This window comes from Epargyreus clarus, unplaced genomic scaffold (assembly GCF_041222505.1).
Source record: "Epargyreus clarus isolate Ecla_fem2 unplaced genomic scaffold, WU_Ecla_fem_2.2 ptg000018l, whole genome shotgun sequence".
NCBI classification, from domain to species: Eukaryota; Metazoa; Arthropoda; class Insecta; order Lepidoptera; family Hesperiidae; genus Epargyreus; species Epargyreus clarus.
In genome coordinates, this window is record NW_027332226.1 from 10,790,398 (window position 1) to 10,818,076 (window position 27,679).

At 35.5% G+C, this 27,679-nt stretch overlaps 1 protein-coding gene across 4 annotated transcripts in view; it reads left to right on the forward strand.

Moving 5' to 3' along the window:
- The window catches only part of tutl (immunoglobulin superfamily member turtle), a 97,770-nt gene that overhangs the window by 57,370 nt on the left and 12,721 nt on the right, over nt 1–27,679 (forward strand). For all 4 annotated transcript variants that reach the window (XR_012103133.1, XR_012103132.1, XM_073083108.1 and 1 more), the window contains exon 2: nt 26,905–27,030. Coding sequence is in view for 2 of the 4 variants with exons in the window: in XM_073083108.1 (XP_072939209.1) it covers nt 26,958–27,030 (73 nt within the window). In the remaining 2 variants the exon portion in view is untranslated. The remainder of the gene's footprint in view (nt 1–26,904; nt 27,031–27,679) is intronic.

Sequence of the window (27,679 nt, forward strand, 5' to 3'; positions counted from 1 at the left end):
AAGTATGCTATGCCATGTAATATACATCTTTAAAAATTAAATTGCCTGTATCATCATTATCATTATTAACTAGCAAAATGCTACACTAAGGTACATATATGAAAAATCACAGGCGTTACTTCAGTACATTTTCCTTCACCGTTAAAACAAGAGATAATTATATTTAACATGTTCTTCAAAAATCTAAAATAGTTACTTTGTAGGCTTTAGATTGTATATGAAATATACAAGCAAGCCTACAAAAGCCTTGAGCAAAACTTGCATTAATCTTCATTGAAAAGTACTGTTACAGTACAGGCATTGCAAGTATTTAACTTCTCTATATATACGTAACTGTCGCAACGAGATAAACACACTCAACATAACAAGTTTATGGAAATTGTTGTCATTTTTTAACTGTTGTCGTAATTCACTGTTTTTAATTTTTCAAATGGAGGAGTAAGGATTCTAATGAATGAGGTGATGACTCACGCTAGATATAAATGCGCTCTACTTATCAGGTGTTAATAATTAATTCAAGACCGTAATTTTTGAAGGAATTCAAAATATTTTTAAATTTTTATAGTGCTATCATTTCCAGTGGCTCGTCTGTTACCGTTTGAGTAAGGAGTAAGATTTAGGCATCAAACATTTTCTGTTTGAATATAGGTATTGAATGAACCAATTGCGAAAAATAAGAACTTAAGCGTTCGTGTTTGTACCTATATAGTGGTGAATTTTTGTATTGGGAGAAGATATTTTAAAAAACTAATGATGTATTTTTAGTTTTTATTAAAATGAGCCTCGTAACTTAACTTTAACCTTTCAGAATTTTTCGCTAATCCTTATAGATTCGGATTTGGCCCTGAAGGCCCTGTATATTTTTAATTTATCACAATATTATTACTTATTTACACCACTGGATTGATTCCCTGATTAAAAAGATTTCCAGGCGCGTTTAAAATAATGATAACGTGACAATAAAAAACACCCGATTGGGCAAACAAAATGTTAAATAATTTAATGTTTGATACGTGTAGAGTAAGATATATGCTATATAACTAAGAAACACAAAGGTAAATACGAACTCCATGGCTCAGCTCTGTGCCAGTACGCTAACTAAATGTAAACAGCTATAAAAAGGGCCATCCTGCATAATGCAAATCTCGCTTCTGCTTTGTTCACAGACATCAACTTTATGGTTTGTTTACCTCGTGTTACATACCTTTGTTATATACTTAGCGACTATGATGCTATATGGTGCGATAATGTTAACGTGTGTTACATTATTTATAAACAAAACAAACATTACGTTTTTCATGGATATCCAAAAAAATCGACTTATAAATCAATCTGTTCTATATGTTCTAGTTTCACAGGAATTTACTCAAGAATTTCCCGAAATGGGTACTGGTCGAGTGTCGATACCGATTCTTATATTAGGTGACCATCTTCCTTGTTAGTGGCACCTCCTCCTCCGTGATTGGCTTCAGGTGGATCTCCAATTTAAAAAAAAATGTGAGCCGTCACGGGACGCCTGGCAGATGTGAAACATCGACATTATTTTGTAAAAATAATATGCAGAAAAGAACATATTGTGATAGGAACTAAATACGAGTATGTCATAATGATAAAATAAAATATTACGATTTTTTTCCAGATAACGATGACTATTTATTGAATTCGATTGCGCATGGCGACGCGTCGCCACACCGTACACACTACTGCATATAGACTGTATATATATACCATCGTATAGCGTGGCGACGCCACGGCATGCGTCGCCACGCCAGAAATCGGTTTTACGTGCGGCTATAGATGTTTCACATCAAAAGGAGTTGGCCACAGTCCATGCGCAGCGGTGGCAACTTACGATTGGATGGACTGCCTTTGCTGTTTCAATCCTATAAAAAATCAAGTGTAATACGATTGACCATCAATGTCACAAACATTCTCGAATAAAGGCTTTATCTCCATTACCTTTTTCGTACAACAGCGTAGCGTTGATAAATTAAAAACGCCCGAGGTGATATCGTCCCATGTTTTTTGAAAAGGTAAACTCGCGTTCATGCATGAAAAGTGAAAACTCACGTATATGACATGAATGAAACTGTTAAATTAAAATGTTCAATGAGTTGAAACCTTATCCGCTGTAAGGGAATATGTAATCAGGAAGTTTGCTAACAATTTTGTCTATATTACATAGTAATTTACGGCTTTGCGTTATATTAACCACCATTTAGATACTCACGAGCAATCCGTCGAGTAACTCGCAGAACAATGAGGAGTATGTAAACGCTGAACACCATAAAAATAAAAAAAATAGATGTGTAAAAGTGCTAAAAACCTTACACCCGCAGATTACGATATCGGAAATATCCAAAATTTAAAAAATTAAAACAGCTGAAGTGTCATCACCAATGCCACACCTATTTCTGCCTAATAACGGCACTGTTAAGCGCTGATGTATTTTTGTTTCAAGGGTGTGGTAACAGACACAGTTATCCACGGCATTCTAACTTAGTAACCCATCTGTGATCGACTTCAGGTTGGACTCTTATCTGGGGTTGATTACAGGTGTCAGTGGCAGTAACCACTAAGTTACCATCAGATAAACTGCGCTCGTTTACAAAACCTTTATATTATTACGCTAAGTAATTTTATAACTTGATTACTAAAATACCAACCATTATCAAAAACAGCCCCAAAAACCATGACAATATTATACAAATTATTAGATTGGAAGGTCCATTTTATTTTGTAGCCACTATTACATGCGCCACAACGCCACACCGTCGATAATTAAAAGCTGTTAAGTTGATTACGTTCCGTGTTTACCATCTGTGAAGCTACCCGAAATATTAGTTAATATTCACGATGAAAAATTAATTCGTAATATCGTATGCTGATTAATTATTATACCTGCAATATCACAACCTATTTATGTCTACTGTAGTGTGCAGTGTAGCACTGTTGTTAGAAGGAATGTACGAGTATTAATGCAGATTTGAGGCATTGTATCTTTTCTTATTTTTAAAAAAGTTTTGAAAGTCTACCAATACGAACTTGGCCAACGCGTGTGACAATGGCCTTATACTTCTCATTGTGAGAGGAAACCCGTGTCCAGCAGAGGACAGTAATGTCTTGATGATGATCTCTTCTTATAAAAATATATGGCTGACTTCAAGTAAGGCTTCTGATTTATATAGAGTTTATGAACTTGTTAATTCGCCTTTCTTTTTCACTAACCGGGTTTGTCCCGTAATGTCCGAAGCTATCCAAATAAATAAAAATATTATAAAATGAATAAAGCCTCCAGATCGTTTAATATAAGATATTAAACAGAACCGTCAAAATGAAACTAACAAACACGAAAACATGTTGCCCAATGATCGGACAACCTGATAGTCACACATCCAATGGAATGCAATGCCAATAGAGTTGTCAGGGGCCCAACAGACATGCTACTTTTTAGCATCCACGACTTTGCAGCTTTTCGGAAGCTATGCAGCGATTATACGCTACACGTTTAAACGCCAGTCGTAGCTTCTTTTGAACGCTAGATGCAGTGGCGGACTAAAGCCGGCCATACACGAGCAGCTTGAGCAGCCAGTATCAATAGCAGCTTCAAGCTGTTGACTCTGACTGCAAGAGCGGTCCGTGTATGTTGATAACGGGGTAACTGCTCGAGCAGTCCATGTATAGCCAGCCTAAGGTCGTCGGAGGCCCGGCGCGGAAATGAGGACCCCAGTCTAAAAAGATGTTTTGATTTTATAAATGTGTACAAATTACTTATTCGCCAACAAATAAGTATTTCAGTGATGGTTTGACTCCGACGATCTATTTTTCACCGACGCTCTTTGGGGGCCCCCAGGAGCAGGGGCCCGCGGCGGCCCGGTCCGAACTTAATCCGTTAGAGGCTAGATGCAACTACTGAATGCATTATTGTCGCTACGCTCGTTTTAAACCATTGCCGATACCGAATGCAGTAAGTCGCCCAAACGTGATGCAACGTCGATGCAATCGCCAATTGTGATTCTCTGATGCTATAAGTAGCTAGGGCCCTCAATGAGAAGTAGCAACTTTTTTTACAACTTAATTGTATTGACAACTAGTATACAAATACGCAAAATTATATTTTAATAAAACTTGAATAGTTTTTCAGAATAAGAGATGTACCGATAAATAAAAATATGAAGTACTCGTATTTGTTTTTGAAAAATGATTTTTAAAACGCATATTTGGACAGAGGCCAATATTGCTCGTCAGTAGAGGTATACAAGCGTGTTTGTTTGTTAAACCGCGAATTCGGTTGGTATGTTAATGGTTATATGTTTTGTACAATATATTTTTAGTAATACTAATAAACAAACAAAATCGAAGCTCTATCTTTTTATTGCCAGAGAAGTATGTATGAGTACGAATTCAAAGCTTCAGTAATTCCAAAATGATATGATAATCCACAAAAAACCATAAAAATTAGCTGTCTCCATATATCGCGGGCGTCGACCATGTATACACTACGACATACGACCTGTATATACCATGTAATATGTATGGTGTTTCTTATCTTACGAAGATCTGAAACAATATTGATACAACTTGAGTATTTCCTAACAAAAACGATTTCCATGTCGATATAAAAAGGCTTTTATTAACATATTTTAATAAAAAGACACCTCAATATATAAAACAATTATATAGTAAAAACCTAAATGTTTTACTTATAATTAATTATATATATACGTATTTCACCTTCAACGTAAATGACAACATACACACAAATTGGGGGTGCGTTCACCCTTGTATTGATGGTAAAAGATAATCTCGCATTTGTTATTTTTTGCCCCGAACTCTCGCGAAGCTATTTCCGCTAAGCGACGTTGATTGATGTCTGAACGACACCGATGAGTTCTTTTACGTATATATTGAATACTATCTACAATATATAAGCCAGCCAATGTGCTGATTGTGATTTAGAAAACCGTGGTTTGATGGTGGTTTCGTGGTTTTTAGATTAAAAATATCACTTAAAGTACGAGGATTTTAAACCTCGTAAAATAGATAATTTATTATTATTTACTTTTATAGTGAAAATAGTCGTTAAGGAGATCTCCTTAAACCTACACCTACACTGCGGAGAGTTCTATATAAAAAAGTTTTGGAATGTATCAAGTCAGCCAATACGCACTTGGGTGGTAATGGGTAGATGATGACATGATTACTACATTTTGCCGCATTTAGAGATCCTGAAAAAAAACGAAATAACATTTTACGGCGCAGTTGACTTAGTTCCATATAAATAAAAACCAACATAAGAGACTTAATCCTATTCAATGTTATTTCAGTGGTTTACAAAATTTCATATTCATTCAACTTTTCTACGACTCAAAACTCAAAACAAAATTTTCAATAGCTCCAGACATCAATGTTCCTACACAAATCGGATTGTATCTAACATAACACAGATAGTTCGGAATATTTGCATTGACTACTTCTATTAAAGTTCTGTTATAGAAATCCTATTTGAAATTGTTAAGAAGAAATGGTACTTGTTAAAATTTACTCCCAAGAGTATAATAGACCACAGAAAAACGTCTTCAATAAGGCAAGAAGTACTTATATCTATTTTTGATTATTTATGAACTTATACCAGGCCTTCTATCAGAGCAAGAATAGATTTGGCCAAGGTCCACCGTACTAGCCACGCGTAGATTTCACCTACCCTTAAAAAATATTTTAAATTTAAAAATCTTTAAAATAGTTTTCCTCGAGATGAGTTCCTGCACTGTTTAGCAATAATTTTTCATACGCACACATAACATTGAAATCAAAAGTGGGATTTGAACCTCGATCACTGATTAAAAAACCGAATTCGAAACCATCAGACTATCTCGATTGCTAGCTAACATGAATATAAATAAACATACACCAAGTGTGACCCTACTACACTGTTTGTAGCCACATACAATGGCCGCTATGTACAGAGCACGCCGATCTAATTACTCGGTAGTGCCGACGCAGTGTCGCAAATTGATTAAGGAAATATCACGTTTGATCTGCGTCCGGTGGAAATTGCCTCGCTTTTCACCCCGTAAGGATTATGATGCAATTGGATCGATGAGTTGCAATAGCAATACCTATGTTGACTATATTGTCATTAACAATTCATTTTATGCGCATCGTATGAAGTACTTTATTTATTTATTTAATACACACGTAAGCTTAAAACTAACATTACAGGTAACCCCAAGTCGTTAGTGCACCTAATTTCAAATTATACAATTAATAAAATAAAACAATATCACAAATTAAATCATCTATAAAAACAATAATTCAATGTCATAATAACTATTAAATATACTAAATGGGTATCGTAAGAAAATCTCTAAGAAATAATAAATTAATTAAATGCAATTATAATAACAATTCATTTATAACAATTTCAAACAAAAATAAAAATAAAATCAAAACATAATTCCATGTTCCATAATTTATGGAATTAGGAAATGTGTATCTTTCCATATGATATGGATTGGGAGATACTTAAAGTGGTGGTGGAATTACGTGGTCACTACAGTCGATAAGCAACCTATAAAGGACGGGAGCAAAGAGATTAAATAGGTTTATAATATAGAACAGTCTTTGGGCAGGAGTCAAACCTGCAGTCGATGCCAGGATCAATGATGGCACGGAGGGCTAGTTGGAATACCTCATGAGTATTTAAAGAGCCTTAGAGCATTTTTCAAGCCACAACATAGCAGAGCTATAGCAATGGTAGCTCTGCTATGTTGGTACGACCTTCTGAAGGTGGTAGAACCCTTTGTGGTTCGAGTCCGGCGGCACCACCGCCACACCTATTTTTACCTAATAACAGCAGTATTAGGCGCTGCTGTGTTCCGGTTTGAAGGGTGTGGTAAGGGAGAAAAATTTTTCCGAGGCGTTCCAGCTTAGTCCTCAGGGGTAGCGGCGCATCTGTGGCCGACCTCAGGTGGGAATATCTAATCCTATCTGGGGTTGATCACAGATGTCCATGGCCGCAGTAGCCACATACAATTAGGTGGACTGTATGCTCGTCTGCTACTTCTATATTATAAAAAAGTGGTGAGCATTGCCTAATTGAGGCATTAAAAATAAATATCACTGTAAGAAAAAACGTAAAATAAAAAGAGGCCACTATCGATTAAACTAAACCAAAAGTGAAATGCCCAGTTATTCAAGAAATTCAGAATAATCCCGAGCGATCATCCGTAAACTAATAATGCGGAGTCCATAAACACTAATATAATTTACCTTTGAGCCGGCGATTGGAGTATCGGCAGCGCAAATTGACACGGAATATCACATTTAAGCTGAGCGGGACGGAAATTGCGCGGCTTCGCGCACCGACGGAGAATTAGCCACCGATCACTCTGTTAGCTGAGCTGATGCAGAATTACCCCATCGATTACTTGAGCAGACATTTATACTCGTAAGTAGAGACGATTTTTAAAGTTTATTTAAAAAAAAATCGTGTATTTTGCGTACACCTCATAGATGTGGTTTATCGCTACTGTTATAGGATAGGATTGTTTAAGCTTTATAGCAACGCACAACGCATTGTAGTTGTAAATACGAATAATAACATATGTAAAAGCATGTAGGATGCATTTAACTAACAACATTTTCTTTACAAAGTAGGCCCTGACGTCTATGGACATTTAGAGCACTAGAGTCCCTGTTGCAACGCTGGATTTGAAAAAGAGCTTTTTGCACCTCTCTTGAAGAGCCCCATGTCATAGCGCTCCGAGAATACCTCGAGAGGAAGTTCATTCTACGTCTTTTACGTTCATGGCAAAAAAGACGTGCAATACTGCTATCCGAATAGTAGAAGATTTTATGTATGGTATCTATAGCAAATATATGCTCTAATAGTACTATTACTAATTGCTCCAGGAGCTATATGTCTGTAGGTATGTGGTGTGTTTGTGAGCTCCAATCTAATTAGTCGCCTATCGGCTTCCGAGTTACGTCGAGATATTCCAAATTGGAATAGGAAATAACACGTTTGCACAGAAGACTGATGAATTTACTGCCTATCACGTAACTAAGTAGTAGGAATATTTCCACGAACAAAAGTAATGCTGCAGACCATCGAAACACTTTAGTTAGGTTTGACTTAGACTTGTTTAACGCCGGTTATCATTATTCAATCCATCTAAATTTTACTTACCAAAGATCCATATCTGACAATTACTTCATACGTATAGACATTGTCCTTCATACTAGGCAAAACATAACATTGATTGAATATAATTAACGAGTGTAAAATGCTAAGAATTTTTTAACAAAAATAACATTGATTTCCACAATGTCGTTGACAAACACATGATTTACGTACATACCCAATGTATGTACAAGGTTTTGCTATCGATATAATGATTATTTGATTTGATACAATGGAAAAAAATATATGAATCAAAGCTTAGACCCCAATGCATTTATCTATCCTTAACGATTAATTCAGAACGTTTCATGGACATTTTTACTACAAATAGGTCAAAAACCAACCAAAGCAAAGATACTTAATTATTCTTTCACAAATTCTGTCACAAAATGTCCTTTCGATATTGCAGTAGGTATGTTTCATTTCTCTCCATGATCCGCAAGTTAGCCAATACCATCCGACATGGCGGTGCACCAACTGTGCAAACAGTCTCAGTTGGATGATTGATTGGTGACAGGAACACGGCGCGGCCTCGCCAGTACGTACATGGTTGAAACAAAGATATGCCGAAATTCTACACAGTCCACGTTCACATGCAGTTTGGTATGCTCTGTACCCTTACCATGAGTTTTTTACGTTTTGACAAATATAACTGTTTTCGTATTTGTTTACGTATTTGCCCATACAATTTCCAATCAGCGCCCCTAGCGGATTGTGTCAGAGTTTGGAAATTGTATGGGCCAATGTGTATACAAATACCAAAACAATCATATTTGACAAAACGTAAAAACTCATGGTAAGAGTACTGTATGTATTGAAGGTATATATGACTTAGGACTCTTAACCGATTCCGTGCGGATGTGGCACAACTGTGGGCGATGTGGCACAACTGTGGTGCCATCGCACGGAATCGGTTAAGCAGTGATAGTAGTAATGGTGATAGCATAGTACTTTAAATTTTAGCTTGATTCCTAGGGACTTCTGACTTTTCTCGATCGTATCATACCATATCCGTCATTATCGTTAAATAACCCTCTGTCAGTAGTAACTGTATGCGTTACAAAAATCGTTTCACCAATAATTTTCCTGCTCAATGCACGTCAAAAGAAGTATTCGCCTCAAAAAGTGTCTACACACGTTGTTATCAAATTGAAATGCGTCGTCTTATTTTTCTAGAAACTCGAGTCCACTTTTAAAGGATTTTATAAAATATGCGGCCACAAATTAGGACACGGTAGCATCGTGCGGAGTAAGGCTCTTCGCACACGGAGATATTTAAAAGCTACGCGATTGAGATGCGAACCTAAGTCGCCTGCAGGTGCTACTCTATTCATTCGTACCTATGTACGCTTTTTTGTATATAATATAGGAGTAGCAGACGAGCATGCAGTCCACCTGATCGTAAGTGGCTACTGCCGTCCATGGACATCCGTAATCAACTTCGGATAGGATTAGATATTCCTACCTGAGGTCGGCCACAGATGCGCCTGAGGACTAAGCTGAAACGCCTCGGAAAAGTATGTCTCTCTTACCACACCCTTCAAACCAGAACACAGCAGCGCTTAACAGCTGTTATTAGGCAGATATAGGTGTGGCGGTGGTGCCGTCGGAGTCGATCCACAAAGGGTTCTACCACCCTCAAAACGTACAGGTACGTTCGTATAATATTCATACCTATGGTTCGCTTCTCGTAGCTTGCAAATATCTCCGTGGGAGAAGATCCTAAGCATTCACAAGCTCAATGCGACAACTGCCAATGACTCGGAACGATATCGTGCAGTCTCTGCACCCACAAAATTGTTACTGCAGGATATGTAACTAAATTCAATGTTACCTTGTTACATACGAGTAGTAAAATATATTGCAAATTCGAACGCTAAGCTAGATTACTGCGGGAATAATAACTTATCAATATGCAAGAAGTGCGATACCAAATTCCGTCAAAGCATGCAGTACACTGTAGGTACATACAAGGTACTTGAAAGATTTAAGATTACAGCACGTGTTTCGTAGATATTACAATTGAGTTTGGCTTTGTTAGCCGGCTTTCTTGCTTAAAATGTCTGAGTGTCTGAATTTATTAAAATATTAACCTGTTATGAGCGTCATAATTATATCCTTTTTACCAGTAATTTATTAATCTAATATCCTACAGATAATCCATACACAAAAAGTATACTTAGATAAGCAAAGTATAAGTAACTATAGTATCGTTTGCACGCCAGGAAGTGCCTCCGATTGCTTTAATGGTGAGTTGATAATCGAGTATTCCAGGAATGCGTCAAAAGCCGTATCCGGCGGCACGAGATGACGGCGTTAAATCTTAGCGCACGATTCCCTGACACCTGCACCTAATGCGATTGATGGCTAAGACTAATGTGTCTTCAGTACATAAACAATGGAATGTAAAATAAACTATTTGCACCCATTTTTCAAGATAGCGACCGAAGGACCAAAGTTGCGACGCCACGAATTAGGATTCAGCATAACACTAAAGCCCCTTAAATTTCCTAAAATTGCGTCCTCATATTGCAACCCAAATGTAACATTTCACTGGATTAGTGATTTGTCTATACTATCTATACTAATATTATAAAAAGGAAAACTTTGTTTATTTGTTTAATTGTAATGAATGGGCTCAAAAACTACTGGACCGATTTTAAAAATTCTTTCACCATTCGAAAGCTACATTATCCACGAGTAACATAGGCTATATTTTATATGAAATATATTTGATAAATAGATTTTAAGGCGGTACACAGTTGGCTGGGTCAGCTAGTATACTATATAACAAATCGTAAGTAGTACATAATTACTTAAGTACTTACCTAAGAAAATGTACTCCTTTAACGTAAGTAATATTATTCTGTGCCTACGCTAACAAAATTAACTATATCATTTAAATTGGATGCGGAAACGAAACTGTGACCGTCTTCTGCTAAATTGAGAGGTGATTGTCAGTTAAGCAAGCGTTGTAATAAGTAAGGTCGCCTGATTTCAAAGACATCTTTTTTGTCAACTCGCGTGGCTGAGCGGCCACCATACCGGTGTGATGCGCAAAGGGTCCCGGGTTCGATCCCCGGCCAGACAGATATCTAAATGATGAATTTAGATTTCTGTTTCTGGGTCTGGGTGTTTGTGTATTTGTCTATTGTCTACATGTGTGTGTTCATGGCACCCACGACACGGCATCCTCGTGTCGGACTGTCAGTGTAGCAAGCATTTATTTATTTATTTTATCCACTTTGGGTTCCTGTATCTGTTTATCCATCCATGCCATCCATAAAATAGTCTGAAAATCCCATGGCAATTTATCCATCTAAATACCATTAGAGAATAGGAAATTTCTTTTACATTGTGTATTTGCTACGTTACCCATATCCAATGCACAAATATTTTATATTGAACGGAAACTCGTATCGTATCTATTCCAATCCCAGTAACCGACAGAAAGCCATAAACTTAAATTCCCTTCTTTTTGTTTTCAAAAGTTAAGGAAGTTATGAATCCAGTTTTCAAAGTTTTGTCTTGAACTACCAAAAAAGTCTTGAAAAATCTTTACCGACTTATATATCGTTATACGAGTATACCAGCAGTTGACTTATTCTTAGGTACCTGAGAATTTATTTGAATAAATGAGTGCCACGAGTACTTTTTTCTAAAACATAAAGCGAATTCACTAGTATCGACGATAGGGTTGCCACCCGTACTTTACAATAAAGTATTGTACGTTATTTCAGGTAATTGTACTCTATACTTTATGAGAACAATAAAGTACACGAAAATACTTTATTTCATTAGATTTGATTTAAAGGTTTAGTCGTAAGTATTTTTTTTAAACTACATTTATCGATTGGTGCTGAATCGATGTCGTCACTCGCCAACGCGACATCAATTAACTTAAAATATATTAATAGAGAAAAATAAAGTGTACTTTATTTTGATACTATGTACTTTTTTTTCTTACCTATAATAATCAATATACTTTATCTGTAGAAAAAAAGGTGGCAACCCTAATCGACGACCCCCGTGCCGGTGCGGACACCCTACCGGACGTGCATAGGGATCCGGGTTCGATCCCTGGCAACTATGACATCCTGAACAACTGAGATCTACAGTTCTCGGTCTGGGTGTTTATGTATTCGTTTTTATATGTGTGTGCATGGTATCTATGTTACAGGAAGACCAAATGCAGGGTTGTGAGTGTAGAAGGCTTTTTCATTACTTTCCTCTCATTATTTGTATCATTTATAATTTTTAATTTAGCGATTTTTCTATTAATCTACACTTTAATCGAAATCCCTAATCTTCTCTTTTTTTCTGTACCCTCAAATAACCCCTGGCTAACAGGCTACAAAATAAAAAAAAATACATTCAAAGTGTCCAACTTCCAGTACTTTGAAAGTAGTTAAATTGTACTGACTTTTAACAACGGATGCGTGCTTCATTTTCAAAAGAATGCCAGATACTTTGATCAAAGGGAATCAGAATTCAATAAAGGAGGGTCAGTCGAATACCTCGAAGAATATAAGGTAGTCAGTAGGATTGCCTTAAAATATTCAAATGTTTTCCGGAATTTTCAATATCTAAGAATAATAGAATTCGCGTCGCGTTTTCATGTATATTGGTTCCCTTGATTTCCGTTCGTTCGAGCATATTAAACCACAGCTCGATTTTTATTCTTCACAGCTAGGTGAGTTTGTTTGAAAAATTTGTAAGGTTATACGTTAAAAATACAATACAATACAATACAATACAATACAATACAATACAATACAATACAATACAATACAATACAATACAATACAATACAATACAATACAAAAATGCTTTATTGAATATTTGATTAAAAATATGTAGGTTTAAACTAAAATGAGCACGCTATAAGATCAATTTTTTCTCCTTGTTTATATTTCTATTTAAAAATGGCCAGTACAGATCTCTATAATATTAATTTTGAGTAAACACTGTTAATAACATCCGCTTAAATTATTTTTTATAATATTTTTTCCTAAAATCAGTAACCTGTAACTGACCATATTTTACTTAATTTTCGTTTTGAAACAGTTTTTGTTGGTCTTAGAAATATAGTCTCCGTTTTTACACTACTTAAAATATTTGAATTTTAGGATACATAAACCACAAACTAGATAAATCAAAGTAAACTATTTATATATAAAAAATATAAATATCAAGTTTGGGCGAAGCAAATGAACCTTTGTAACGAGAAGTAATATTTTAACCTTTCTTCCTCACTAGATACAACAAATTTAGTGTAAGGGTCTTCAATTTACGTTGTTCGCATCATTACACGGAGATAAGGGCTTTTTAGATGTGTGTTAGATTAGAGCAGGGTTTCTCAAAGTGGGGTACGTAAACCTTTAGCGGTACGCTAGTTAATAGTAGGCTGTGGGGGTTCGTGTGAAAATTTCTCTAGTGACGGCTGTTTAGATAGTTATAGTTTAAATCAAAACGAATATCATATTAGAATCGGCTTGATTTACGACGAGAGATATTATATTAATTAAAATATAGTACACACACAATCATAACTCTTTGTAACTTTGTTCTTTTTTCAATAAAGTATCGTATTTTTTATCTCGACAGTTTGTTTCAAGGGGTTCGTTGTTAAATTAAATGTAATGAGTTTGAGAATCCCTGGATTAGAGTACAGATTTTAGCAACAATAATAGCCCTCCTTTTTAGTTTAGGTGGCCGTTGGCGGGAGGCATCGTAAGTAATCGCATTAGGGTGGTCCGAGAGTTAAGTGCTAAACAAATCCTTGATTTTATTAACATTTTAAGATTCGCCTATAGAAGAAATATGAATTGGATAAAAATGAAGCGTGTTTAAAATTTCAGAGTTAAAGCTAAGCGTTTTCTAATCTTGTTTGCTGTTTCACATAAAAAAAAATCACTGTCTGTGCCTACAAGGTAATCTTGGAAACGCCTTGTATACCGCTTTTCCACATTCAGCCTTACATGTCAATGGTAACTGGTGTGTCACGTAATTTTTCGAAATCTTTAAGAGATTTCGAATACACACATTTTAAAGGAAAACCTGTAGCCGCAGCTCACTCGTAGCAGATTGTTGAAAAATCGCGACGGTTAGTGATTTTAACTCACAATTTTCCTATCCTGGTTTTTTTGTAGCTCTCAGCTCGTGATAGAATATTCCCGGGAGCGGAGCGTGGAAGGCGCGCTGTAATCCGCTTTGGCCGCGACACCCACAACTTTATCGATAGCTCTAAATTATCTACTTTAATCAAGAGTAATAGAATTTGTATTGAACTAACTTTCCAACCGTTTAGATTTTTGTCTGGCTGAGGACTAAGTCCGCAAGTCCCACACATCAACCGGTATAGTACCCGTTGCGTCGCACGGTTTTCCCAAATTTCTTAAATACACACATTTTAACGGAAAAAACTACAGTCGCACATTTTAACGGAAATACATATTATAGTGGCGCATTTTTACGGAAAATACCGAAACTGCAACCGATCGTAGCAGGTTGTTGAAAAACTGCTACGGCTAGCCATTTTTAGTCACGATCTTTCTACCTTCGTTTTGTAGCTCTCAGCTCGTGATAGAATATTCCCGGGAGCGGAGCGTGGAAGGAGCGCTGTAATCCGCTTTGGCCGCGACACCCACAACTTTATCGATAGCTCTAAATTCTCTGCTTTAAACTTGTGCACCGACAAAAGAGTAATAGGATCGGTATTGAACTAACTTTCCAACCTACAAAGTTCGGACCTTGTTTCGCATACCAAGTGCACTAAACTTTTTATGAACTACGTTTATGTAAAATATTGTAGATTAGTGGTTCTTACACACGCAAGAGAGGTGGTTCAAATGTACCTAGTATTAAAAGTCAACTCTGTCTGAAAATATTTTTTTCGATTCCGACTTTGGTTAATTTATGCACATGTCAAAGTATACAAAAATATACCCAAAAACGAATTAGAATATATCTGCACTCAGAAGCTTAAAAGAAATAATTAAGTGCAAATTTCAACAGTTTCACTTAACAAATACGAAAACGTTCGTTTTGTTCGTTTGCTCTTAATTGTAAAGTAGGTACTTGTGTACAAAAATAAAGAATTTCCCCGAGTCCCATAGCCGAAATGTGTGGCAGTTGAAAATATAACCATTAACTCGTATATTCCTTTGTGCTTTGTAACGTTGCATTGTTATTTTCCATTAAGTTGTTTCATGTCGGTATGAAATAAATTTCGCTAGCTGCACTTTTCAATTTTTACTCAGAGAACTACATTTTAACATTCGGGGATTCGTTTTAGGTTGGTAGTTGGGCTCAAAACATAAAAGTTTGCCATTCAACAAATTTAATACAAAAACATTTTTTCTATAACGCAGTGCGTGTGAAGCAAAAAAAATATATTGAACTAAAATTCTGTTTTAAAACAAGTTTTAGAATACAAATATACCTACCATTGATATTTTTGGGATCATGTTGAATTACTTTTTTAACAATAGACGAAATACATTACCAATTTATAACTCTCGTCGATCTCAGATACGTCTTTAAGTTGAAAATCCTCATTCTTATGTTTAGGTCATTTGTACGGAGTTTAGAACATAACAACTTTTGAAATAACTAAAAACGAAATTGGGTTTGGGGATTTCCTACTTATAAGAAAAAAGCTCTACAAACTCAAATTCCCTGTAAAATCCTTTAGCCTGTCCCAATCCCGTTAATAGACGAAAATAGCCCGATAGAATTTATATAAGTACCTATAAACTGATTCCTTAATTTTTTTACTCGTAACATTTATCTCGCAATTGATTTCTAATCGCACAATGATTCAAGGCTTTACAAATTTATTTCTAAAATTCAATGTTGCAGTGAGAAAGTACCTAATTGCTGTCTAGATTAAGGGCTCCTCCACACTATCGTTTTACCATTTAGGCCTTTGTTGAACTTATAGGCAGCCGCTGTCCTATCATTGGTATGATATAATATCGTTAGCATACCACTCTTGCCTTTTCTTATAAACAAAAAATAATTACAAAAACGAAACTGATTCAAACACTATTGTTAATTTCACTACTCTAGCATCACAAACACGCCGCGTCTGTTCGCATACGTCTATCGAACGCTTACGCTGAAGAAACGTTAGTGTGTCAGAGCCCTAAAGGTTGTCGATTTGACAAGGCTGTATTTGTTACCTAATCTTCACGCGTATCTAATATAATCCAATTAATAGCGACAAAAGTGAGGTGAACCTTGCTAACTTCTCGTTATATGCGAAAACAGCGTAAATACGTAAGGTGCTTAAGTAATAAGTAATGAAGTATAATTAAGTAGTTAACTTATTTTATTTTTAGAGAAGTTTTCAAATCGTTTGAAACCCTCCCTTGTGAAATATTGAATAAATAATAGTATTATGGATATTAACTAACTTAACTTTACAATTATCTTTTTGTCGCGATAGCTACGATTGCTGATCAAAATATAGGTATATGTTTATATGACATAACATTAAATAATCATAAAGTTCTTTGAAGCAGCCGTGGCTCGCTGGCCACCTAATTCTGTCGCTCACGGCTGTCGTGATGAGACCTCGCTTCATCCAAATTCTAAATTCTGACCTAGATTATAAATTTAGATTGCGTTTTAGAAATACGAGTAGGGACGTACAACCTTTGTACCTAAACCAAAAATATCAGTAATAATTGAGACTATCAGTAAATAATTGACAACTTTCAAGACATTCAAAGTTGTCAATTATTTACTGACAATTTTGAATAAGACATTCAAAGTTGTCAATTATTTACTGATAGTCTATTTTTATGAGTGTATTTAAGATAATCAACTCCCTGAAGTCTGAAGGTGATAGAACTCGCTGCTATTTTCTGGTTTGAAGGGTGTAGCAAGAGAAGCATACTTTTCCGAGACGTTCCCAGGCTTAATCCCTGAGGATTACATTACTGAGCGGCACATCTGTGGCCGACCTCAGGTAGGAATCTAATCCTATCCCGGTTGATTACAGATATCCATAGGCAGCACTAGCCACTTACAATCAGATGGACTGCATGCTCGTCTGCTAATCCTATACATATTACTAAAAACAGTCTGGCAATAGTTGGCCACAGATACTTTGGTACCCATGTGTAGGGGTTGCCACCCGTACTTTATAATAAAGTATTGTACGTTATTTCAGGTAATTGTACTCTATACTTTATGAGAACAATAAAGTACACGAAAATGCTTTATTTCGCATGATTTGATTTTTAAATCAAACTTTTAAGTTTAGTCGTAAGTATTTCTTTCTTTAAACGACATTTATCGATTGATGTTGAATCGATGTCGTCACTCGCCAGCGCGACATCCCTTAACTTAAATATATTAACAGAGAAATATAAAGTGTACTTTCTTTTGATATTATGTACTTCTTTTTCTTATCTATAATAATCAAGATACCTTATCTGTAGAAAAAAAGGTGGCAACCCTACCCATGAGGGATAAATTAAAACGTATTGTTATCTTATACAATTCATTGATTCCCGTTTTAGTATGATTATATTTACCGTGTTAATGTTAAATGTATCATATCAGTTTTTTACAATCCTGTACCCTTACCATGAATTTTTACGTTATGACAAATATGACTGTTTTGGTATTTGTTTACGTATTGCCCAAACAATTTCCAATCACCGCCCCTAGCGTATTGTTCCAGAACTAAAGTGTCAGTAACGTAACATTAAATGTCTAAATTGACAAAATGGCGCTTTATATTTTTTTCCCCCTTTTTTGCGAACATGTGAGGTAGACAAAAAGACTTGAGCACTTACTTATTGTTACGTTTACTCAGTCTACTAAAGCAAACGGAACAGAATAATGGATTGCAACCTAACGTAAAATTGTGGGATGTTTTGAAAACTCATAGTAAGGGCACTGTTCGAATAAACAGCTACAAGTATAACATAACAGGAATACCTACTGCAAAAATTGAATAGCATTAAGGTTTCATGTTAAAACTCTTTTCAAAGTAACGCTTCAGACTGGGTTTAGAATTCAACGGTGAAACGTTAAGTACTTAATCCTACAATCTTGTTTCTCTTTCTAAAGATCTGAGTTATAAGTAACTAGGAACACTAGCGCTTGTCGTGGACCTGTATTTATATTATACTAGCTGACCCGGCATACGTTGTGTTGCCATATAAATAAAAAAATGTTAAGGGTGAACAACCCTTATTACTTAGGGGTATGAAAAATAGATAGTAGCCGATTCTCAGGCCTACTGAATATGCATATAAAATTTGGTGAAAATCGGTAAAGCCGTATTCCTACAATATAGTTGAATATCTTTAATTATTTCTTTACTTTGCAATAAAACTGCTAATATTTAGAAAAATTCCCGATGAAATAAAATTTTACCGCACACCTTTATTTGCACTGCAGTACTTGAAGTTGAAACCAATAAATATTTGGTATTGAACTAACATTTTTCGTCGAAGCTTGTGAAACCGCAAAGTTCGCGAGCAGCGAGTCGAAAGTATTATTTACAACTTTGAATATAACTCTGCCAAATGTTGAACTCAATTATTCATTCCGTATTGGCATTTAATACAAATTACGATTAAGCAAAATGTTTAATAAAATTATTTCAACTCTACTGTAAATTTTATTCGACCGTGCAAATAATCTGTATGGTAAGTGTAAAGTATGTTAAAATACCCTATGTTTCCGCTGAGCTCAAATCCCAACGAATTAATAATTGAATTCTTTATTTTCAAGATTTGATACAATAATAAATACAACAAAAACATGATTAAATTTAAAACAAAACTAAATTCAAAATTGTTTTATCTTTTTTGGAACATCGACAATTAATCTACAACTCTTTCAGAAGGTTTATTTAACAAAGTGTTTTATATAGTTTACTTAAATCAAAATATTGTGAATTCGACTTTTGACTTTTATTGTTAAGCGATGTCACAAAGCTTAAAGGTGTCCCAAAATGTATACACAGGCATAACAATTCTAAAGGAATTCATTTTACTTCTCAAAATGTTATTCGTATTCCAAAATGGCATTGACATTTCATTTCTTACTGCCGTTATTAAAGCCTTGGAAAATGTTTCAAAGAGTACCTACTCGCCAAGAACGGTTTCTGAATACATAATAAAAGTTTTCTACAAAAAGCTCTTGTGGCCAGCGCCTTACACTTGTGACTCTCTGAGGGATGCAGGTTGATCGAATGGAGACTATCGTTATTGTAAACTTAGCCCCATAAGTACGCTTTTATTTTTTGATCCAATCAAGTTTTGTACACACGTGTAATATTCATTTTCGTACATGTTTATGAGTATTTATTATAGCGTTAATATACATTACATATTGCATACTACACTTATATATATTCGTATTCTATTTATGTTATCTCTGTTGTAGGTGCCATGAAAATATACGTAAAAACTAATATCTATGTTCATCATTTCGACGTCAACGCTATGAAAATATTATATTATGTTCGAAAAGCCACTATAAACATTGTAACAAGTGCGTTATCATAGTCATTCGGTTTGCATCACCAAATTTTTAAAAAGAATTCCTTACACTTTTATTTAAATATCGTTATAAGTATTTCTGTACCAGCTGTTCTTCCGAGACTTCACTTGTTTGACTAATTCTTATTTCAAGTCAATTAATATGAAACATGAATCATTTGAAATATTTTTTGCAATTATTTTTTATCTGCATCTGCTAAATACTGTTAAGTTTCTTTAAAACTAGCGTTAAAAGCGTCATGTGTAATGATGTGCCTAATTATTTCTACAATTATTAATAGACGGTTCGATATAAACAAAGGTATTTCTCTACTACCAATGCGTAGTAAAGAAGTTATCAGAGTAAACTCCACTTCTACCGCAGCCGTAGGTACGAACCTACTGTGAAAAGTACTTGTAGAAGATACCAGCGTAGCATCACTGTAGTTGCATAGCGAAGCGCTCTCGTAGACGCAGGTCGCAGTGATCGAAGCGCATCGACGCTTGTGGGCTGCGGCTTTTCTACACTGAACTCTACTGAACTACAGGAATGCTCTTAATCAGCAACCCTGTATGTGTCAGTGAACTTGGCTAGGCGACTCTACATTTGAATAGGGTATGTGACATTCATTAGTCTTTAAATGCTAGATGCCTATAAATATGTGCCTTATATTTCAATCATTTTATATATTTGTATTTTTTGGAAATAAACAAATCCAAATCATAAATCAAATAAGCCTTTGTGAAATTATTAAATTCATAATCTATTTATTTTCTCCAGTATCATGCCTTTATGTACCTATCCCAAAAAGTAATGATTGAAACATATGCGGTGAACCGAGTGTTTCGTCTTCGATTCGTTCGATTAAACATTTAGGTGACAATCAAAAAGGCTACACGAATGGAGTAATGTAACAAAATCCACCGTGGGAACGGTCGTTCGGAATTCCGAAATACGTCGTCGGAGCCCTGCGCCCGTGGGGAGGTTACGAGGCATCGAGCCGTCGCGTCGTAGCCGGCAGCAGCGAGCAGGGGCAGCGAGCACGTGAGCCCGCACCGGGGACCATTCATGTGCGAGGGCGGCGGCCTGCGCGCGCACCGATCAATACGCAGGCCGCGGGCGGGCAGTGCCCGGCCCGCCGCGCGACCTCTCGCACGCGCCACGCGCCGAGCCGCCGCCGCGAGCCCATGACCGCCCTCCACAGATGACGGAGTCCCGCACCTTACGACAGCGCCGATCTCACCCCGCATCCAGCACACGCAGGCTCCCCGCGAGACCCTCATCGCGTTCCTACCGTGCGACAAGGTACGAAAATCGATAACACGCCCCGTCGACAGCCGCAGCGCTCCCGTTGACCGCTCAGCCGCCGAGCCAATGACCACCAGAAACACCGAAGCTGCCAAAATCTAAGAAATGCCCAGATAACCTTAACCAACGTTTTGTGCGCTAGTAAGCGAATTTCAAGTAACATTTGACAACTCGTGCGTTTGCCCATCAATACAGCCTGAATTTGAAACTGCAAAGACTAAATAATAATACCTGTAATATTAATCAATCATTCTTTAAATACATATTTTAATTTTTCAAATGTTAAGTACTCAAAATAGTGTATAATAAACACAGTTTTATCTTAAAAATGAAATCGTAGAGCACGTGTTAATACTAATTGCAACATATAATAATATACGTAAAAGACCACAAGTATACAAATAGCTTTTGCATAAAGGTAGAATCAAGTGCTACGTCATGCGTAACATAGCGTAAAGCCAAAATCTTTTAATGGTGTATCAATATGTCTTCTTGTATGTATGTCCGCAAGCGACAACGCTTGCGTAAATTGCAATGTTAATTTTAGCTCCAAATGTTTGTTACAAACGCTTAAAATAATAATGAATAAAACTTTTTAAGGGATACGACATAAACAAGTCAAGTTTATAAAAACTTCAAAATATTCTACTCCTAATATATTCTGCAGGAGTACCTTTGAAAGTGTTCAATTTTTAAAATGTGTATCGTTCTACTATGCACGCTTGAAATGTGTCTTGATACTCTGGACGACTTAGTTGGAATATCTATCATGTGTCGTAGAGGTCTATAAAGCCATTCGTAGGCATTATTATAATTGGAAATCAATATTTGTATCCCAAAAAAATCTACTTATAATATTGAGAAATTTATCATTAATATAGTAAAACACGATGAATCTATAAATTCCGTAGAGGCCATGGATTTTTAAGTTTTAATTTCGAAAATAATGCAAAAGTACGGATGCCAACATCTTTTGGATACTCCAGGAGAGTGCCTTTTCATCAGATATGAGGGAGTTAAACTATGGATATATATGTCCAATCCCACAGATGAAACCAACAAGATTTAATTATTTTGATGTTGATTTTCAATTTTGTTCAATTAAAAATCAAACAATTCGATTGGTGGATTTGGCACAAATCCATAGCTTACTCGTAGCTACCTCGCTTATCTCTTGGGGAAAGGTTCCTAACACCCGATTTTTTTACTTTGCATCCATTGGACTTTTCTGTTGGACGAAATTATTGATAAATGATTATTAATGATAAATAATTCATAAATGAATACATAAACGTACAAAGTTGAAAATACGTAAATTAGGATCTGGCATGTTATTTTTGTAAATCATCTATTTTCAGTCATTATTCATTTAAAGCTATCGGACACATAGATTTTTACAGTACCTCAGAAATGTTATACATTATTAAGTAATCAATTATACTAATAACATAAATATTATTTTCAAATTTGTTTTTTTTATAAAATTATATTTATTTAATTATAGAATAATTAAAGTGGCTGTGATTGTAAACACAAAAATGTTCAATATTTCTAAATTATATTATACTTTATATTACTAAATAATAATTAAATGTATAGTAGAATTGATAAACACAGTTTACAGGATTTCCGCTATTGACGTGATTATGAAATACACGCAAACCGTATCAGTCGAAACGAGATACCCAGACTGAAAAAAATACGCAAATAAATAAAATATAACCGTACTTATCGAATATCTAATAAGGAATGTGAATTGTTGTGTGAATGTGATGGCTTACGCTACCTTCCTATAAAATAACATGGTATCACCGCTTAGACAGTAGAAATACCAAGTTGTTTCAAGCTACATGTACCACTTCCAAACATAGTATTAAGTATGTTATTTATGAGAATTAATAAGGTTTCCTGTTCTATTTGGAGTCGACAGTAAATATCTGCAATTGTCGAAATATACCAAAGCATTATTCACAGAAAAGTCCACGGGAATTTTGGGTCAACTATGAAACTTTTGATAATTTAAAAAGCTTTGTTACGAAAACATTACTAATATTAGAGTTCTTTTAATTCTCTGTAGTTTCCCGAGTTTGAGTTGGCAACTTACTTTTTTATTGGATTTCTTCGTAGCAAAAAGCTTTATAATGAAGCTAGAGCAGATTGTTCGTTAAGCTGAGATAAGTACAGAATCCATACAACAATCTTTGCCAACGGATTTAACAACACGCAAGCTGTATCGCACACATTTTCCTTCCTTAATTTCACCCTACTTTTAACGTTATCGATCTTTTATATACTTTGTAATATGGTAACATTTATATAGAAAAATACGTTAATAGGAGTCCCTATATGTTTTTATAATTATAATAACTTCTTATTACAAGCTAATTGTATAATAATATTGTAATAATAGTGAGTTAGTGGAACATCACTTTGTACATACTTCATTGTGATTTATTTTTTAATTTATAAAAGTGTTATTGTGTTATTAATTTAATAACTTCGACAATATTAAACTACACCATTAGTTATTACACACAATGTAGTGACAAATGAAATAAATAGACACATTTCGATACCTTAATTCGCGAATCAGCTAACTCCACTTTTTGTCAAAATGTTTTTTTTTATTTATATTGATTTCGTTCAACGCCATTTACTATCAAAATAAATAAAAAAAAAAACATTTTGACAAAAAGTGGAGTTGGCTGATTTGCGAATTAAGATATCGGTTTTTCATTGTTTATTATGAAATAATAAACAATGAAAAACCATAACTGTAAAATTCATTCAAATAATATCGATTCATTCTTTTGCTCTCACAAATGCCCGGAACAACACCAAAAATTAAGAAAATATTATTTTTACATTTTTTATTACCTGCCGTTGTATGAGTCCTAATTTAATTTTATCATTGTAATTTCTAATGACTTTTGTCATATGCGTGTTGAAGGTTACCGAAAGAAACAAATTTTGTTTCTTTTTCTGTCAGAAATCGTAACATTCAATTACGTTTGGTTCAAGATGTTTATCAAATCATTCATCAACCGAAAGTCGTGAAGGAACCGAGTTGGTAGCTAACAAGTAGCACAGTCGCGATTCAAAAGTAACTAACAAAAGTAACTTATAAAAGCAGGTAACAACAAAATCGATAAGCTGATTACTGTTTGAGTGCACGAACGAGCGGTGGGGTAGAAGGTAGGGTTGCCACCTTATTTTTGAAGAAAAATAGTATTTGCGAAAATAAAGTACTTTTGCAAAAATTGCAAAAAAATAACAATACATAATACATATCATTTTTTGCCTGTGTACTCGTACTACAATATGCACTAAGATTACATATATTTTTTCGTCGGCCATTTCGAGAGAAAGCTATTGCTAATGAAGTGAAGGTAGAGGAGGAGGAGGAGGTAGAAGAGACATTTAACTTATGGATGTAAATAGACTAGATCTTTTGTACTAGAATATATTGTATAGAGAGAATTTCATAATTGAGTAAAATATAGTGCGATACTATATGTTAGAGAACAGGTGACAACCCTTTTAGAAGCAGTAGGGAGGCACCACCACAATATATCGTGATGCAGTGCAATTATTGTACAAGAAGTAGTCCAAGGACGAAGCCCGATCTAAAGGCCATGCACCTTAATGCCTGCTAAAGAAAACAAGCTAGTAATTATTCAACATAACGACACTGCTAGCAGTAAATATTTAACTAACCAAACACTGCTATATTCTGCACTTTAGGTAAATGTTTCGATTCGGAGTGCATGCGGAAAAATAAAGACTCTTTTCGATATCCTATAATTTCTGTATTATCTACTAGCTGACCCGGCAAACTTTGTACCGCCTCAAAATATATTTATCAAATATATTACATATAAAATATAGCCTATGTTACTCGTAGATAATGTAGCTTTCGAATGGTGAAAGAATTTTTAAAATCGGTCTAGTAGTTTTTGAGCCTATTCATCAAGCCTAACAATCAAACAAACAAACAAAGTTTTCCTCTTTATAATATTAGTAGGTATAGATTACGGAAAAAAACACATACCGATTTTCTTTAGGCATTTAATGAGTATGAAACAACAAACACTGACGGGTGATACGTATTGTTTCATATTGTGTGGTAAAGAAGATATACTTATCCGAGCCGTCTCCACTTTCCACTCAGTCCTCGTGAGTAGAAACGCATCTGTGACCGGTTTCAGTACCCTTACCATGAGTTTTTACGTTTTGACAAATATGACTGTTTTGGTATTTGTTTACGTATTGGCCCATACAATTTCACAGTTCTGATATAATCCGCTAGGGGCGCTGATTAGAAATGGATTAGATGGGCAAATACCAAAACAGTAATAATTGTCAAAACGTAAAAACTCATGGTAAGGGTACAGGACTCAACTTATATGGGGTCGAATACAGATGTCCATGGACATCAGTAGCTATTTACCATAAGAAGGGACGGCATGCTCGCTTGCTACTTAAACTTGTAATCAATCCCAGGTAGGATTGGAATTCCATCTGAGTTTCACCTGAATTCCACCGACGAATTGTTAATTCTGAAGGCATAGGGGAACGCCTCGGATAAGTTTCTTCCATTACAATTATGTCTTCCAACCAGAACACGGCAGCGTAAGCACAACACTTTTACAACAATGTTACGATAATGTTTGGAAGGCTATCGTACTCGTGGACGTCCATGGTTTTCAGTCGTTATTTAAGACCACCCCAAAACACAGAGACGGCGTTAACAAAATTTTGGAGTTAACTACGCTAACTTCATTACCGTTTATGTATTTAGGTCAACGAATAATTTAATCGTTTGAAATAAACCAAAAGAGCTTCGAAACTTTTATCGAAATATAAATTTGTAGGTTCCAAAAATCGCAATGCTACAGACCGAATGGAAGATTGATTGATTGAGATTCGTATCAGTCGACATTTATTGCGAAATCATTATGAGAACGTAAAATGTAGATATGAATTTGTGAAATTTATGAATGTTTCTGTAAACTGAAATGAAATTTTTCATCGTAATATTTTGTTTCGATATAAATCAAAAGCCTATATTTATGTGCAGTACTGCCATAGGCTATGTAGGTCATTTAAGGCATATAGGTGTGTGGAAGCTTTTTAAAAATAAATTCATTAGTTAAAGTCAAAGTTATAACTTATAGTTTTGTCGTCGCTGTTGGCAACCCATTACTACTGGGCACAAGTCTTCTCTTGGAGTGAGATGAGTTTAGTGCGGATGGGTAGACTTCAATTGCCTTTGAAAACTCTTTAGGCATGTAGGTTTCCTCGCCATAATTTATTCATAGTTAGAGTAAATGAGAAAATAATCTTAAACGCACATCACTGTTTAAGATAAACTACAAACAAACTACATAAAGTGTTACTTTTTATTTAAGCGTATTAGGTGTCATGAATTAGCATTATTTAGTAGGAATAGTTAGGTTCCCTCGTGTACTAAAGGCGTTAGGTACAGTTCATAAATAATAACCCATAATTAATCATATCCTCATATAGATTTTCACGGTGACGGTGACCAATTGTCATGAGGTGGAATACCCACTCGTTTGGTAGAACCCTTTGTGGTTGAACTCCAACACTACCACCGCGACACTTATTTCTGCCTATTAACAGTAGTATCAAGCGCTGTTGTGACCTGGTTTGAAGGGTGTGGTAAGGGAGACATACTTTTCCGAGGCGTTCCAGTATAGTCCTCAGGGGTAGCAACGCATCCGTGGCCGACCTCAGATAGGTATATCTAATCCTATCTGGGCTTTATTACATAATGTGTCCGTCTGCTACTCCTATGTTATAAAAAAACTTGTCATGAGGTGATATGCCCATTCGTTTGTTATTACTTAATTGTAAAAAAATGTTTGTATTCCCAGGTGATGCACCGACGATGAGTCGCCGTGCGCGGCCGTGACATGGGAGCGCAGGCATGGGCTGGCGCGCCGAGCAACCGCCGCACATCGCCGCCGGCTTGCTCCTGCTACTGCTAGTCAACTTGCCGGGTGAGCGGTTCATTGTACCAGGTTCCCTCTGAAATATTGTAGGGAAGTACTTAGTGCGGTATAGGCAAGCGCTTCGTTCGTTGACAATTGAAGGTTTTTAACAGAATATGTAATTCATTTTTTTTTTCATTACGATCGAAAAAACACTTTTACTAATTAACTAGTCTATTTTAATATCTAAAACGTAAAATAATGGATAGACATATTTATTTTGTTTAAGTACCCTCGTAAGATATAACTGTAATTGTAACCTAAACCATTTTTATCTATGAAAAAAAGCCTCCTAGGCTTAGGACGCTTCTCTTGTGAACTTCTTCTCTTGTGTGCATATGGAACGATAGAATGCACGCACGCGGGCAGCACGCGCGTGAGGACATAAACACGCGCGACGATAAACGGTCCCTTAACAACACATCAAAGCAATCGTAATTATAAGACCGCATTAACCGTATATAAAAAAAAACAAACAACCCCGCCATAGTTGTCTGGACACGTCATTAGCACCAATTATGTAGTATCAGATAACGTTTTAATATTGTCATCGGGAAATGTTTGTTCAAAATGTTTACTTTAGGTACTCTAGATTGAGTGACAAGTTAAAGACATAATTTCATTGGTTCTATTTTTTGGAGTTTATTGGAGTTTACTC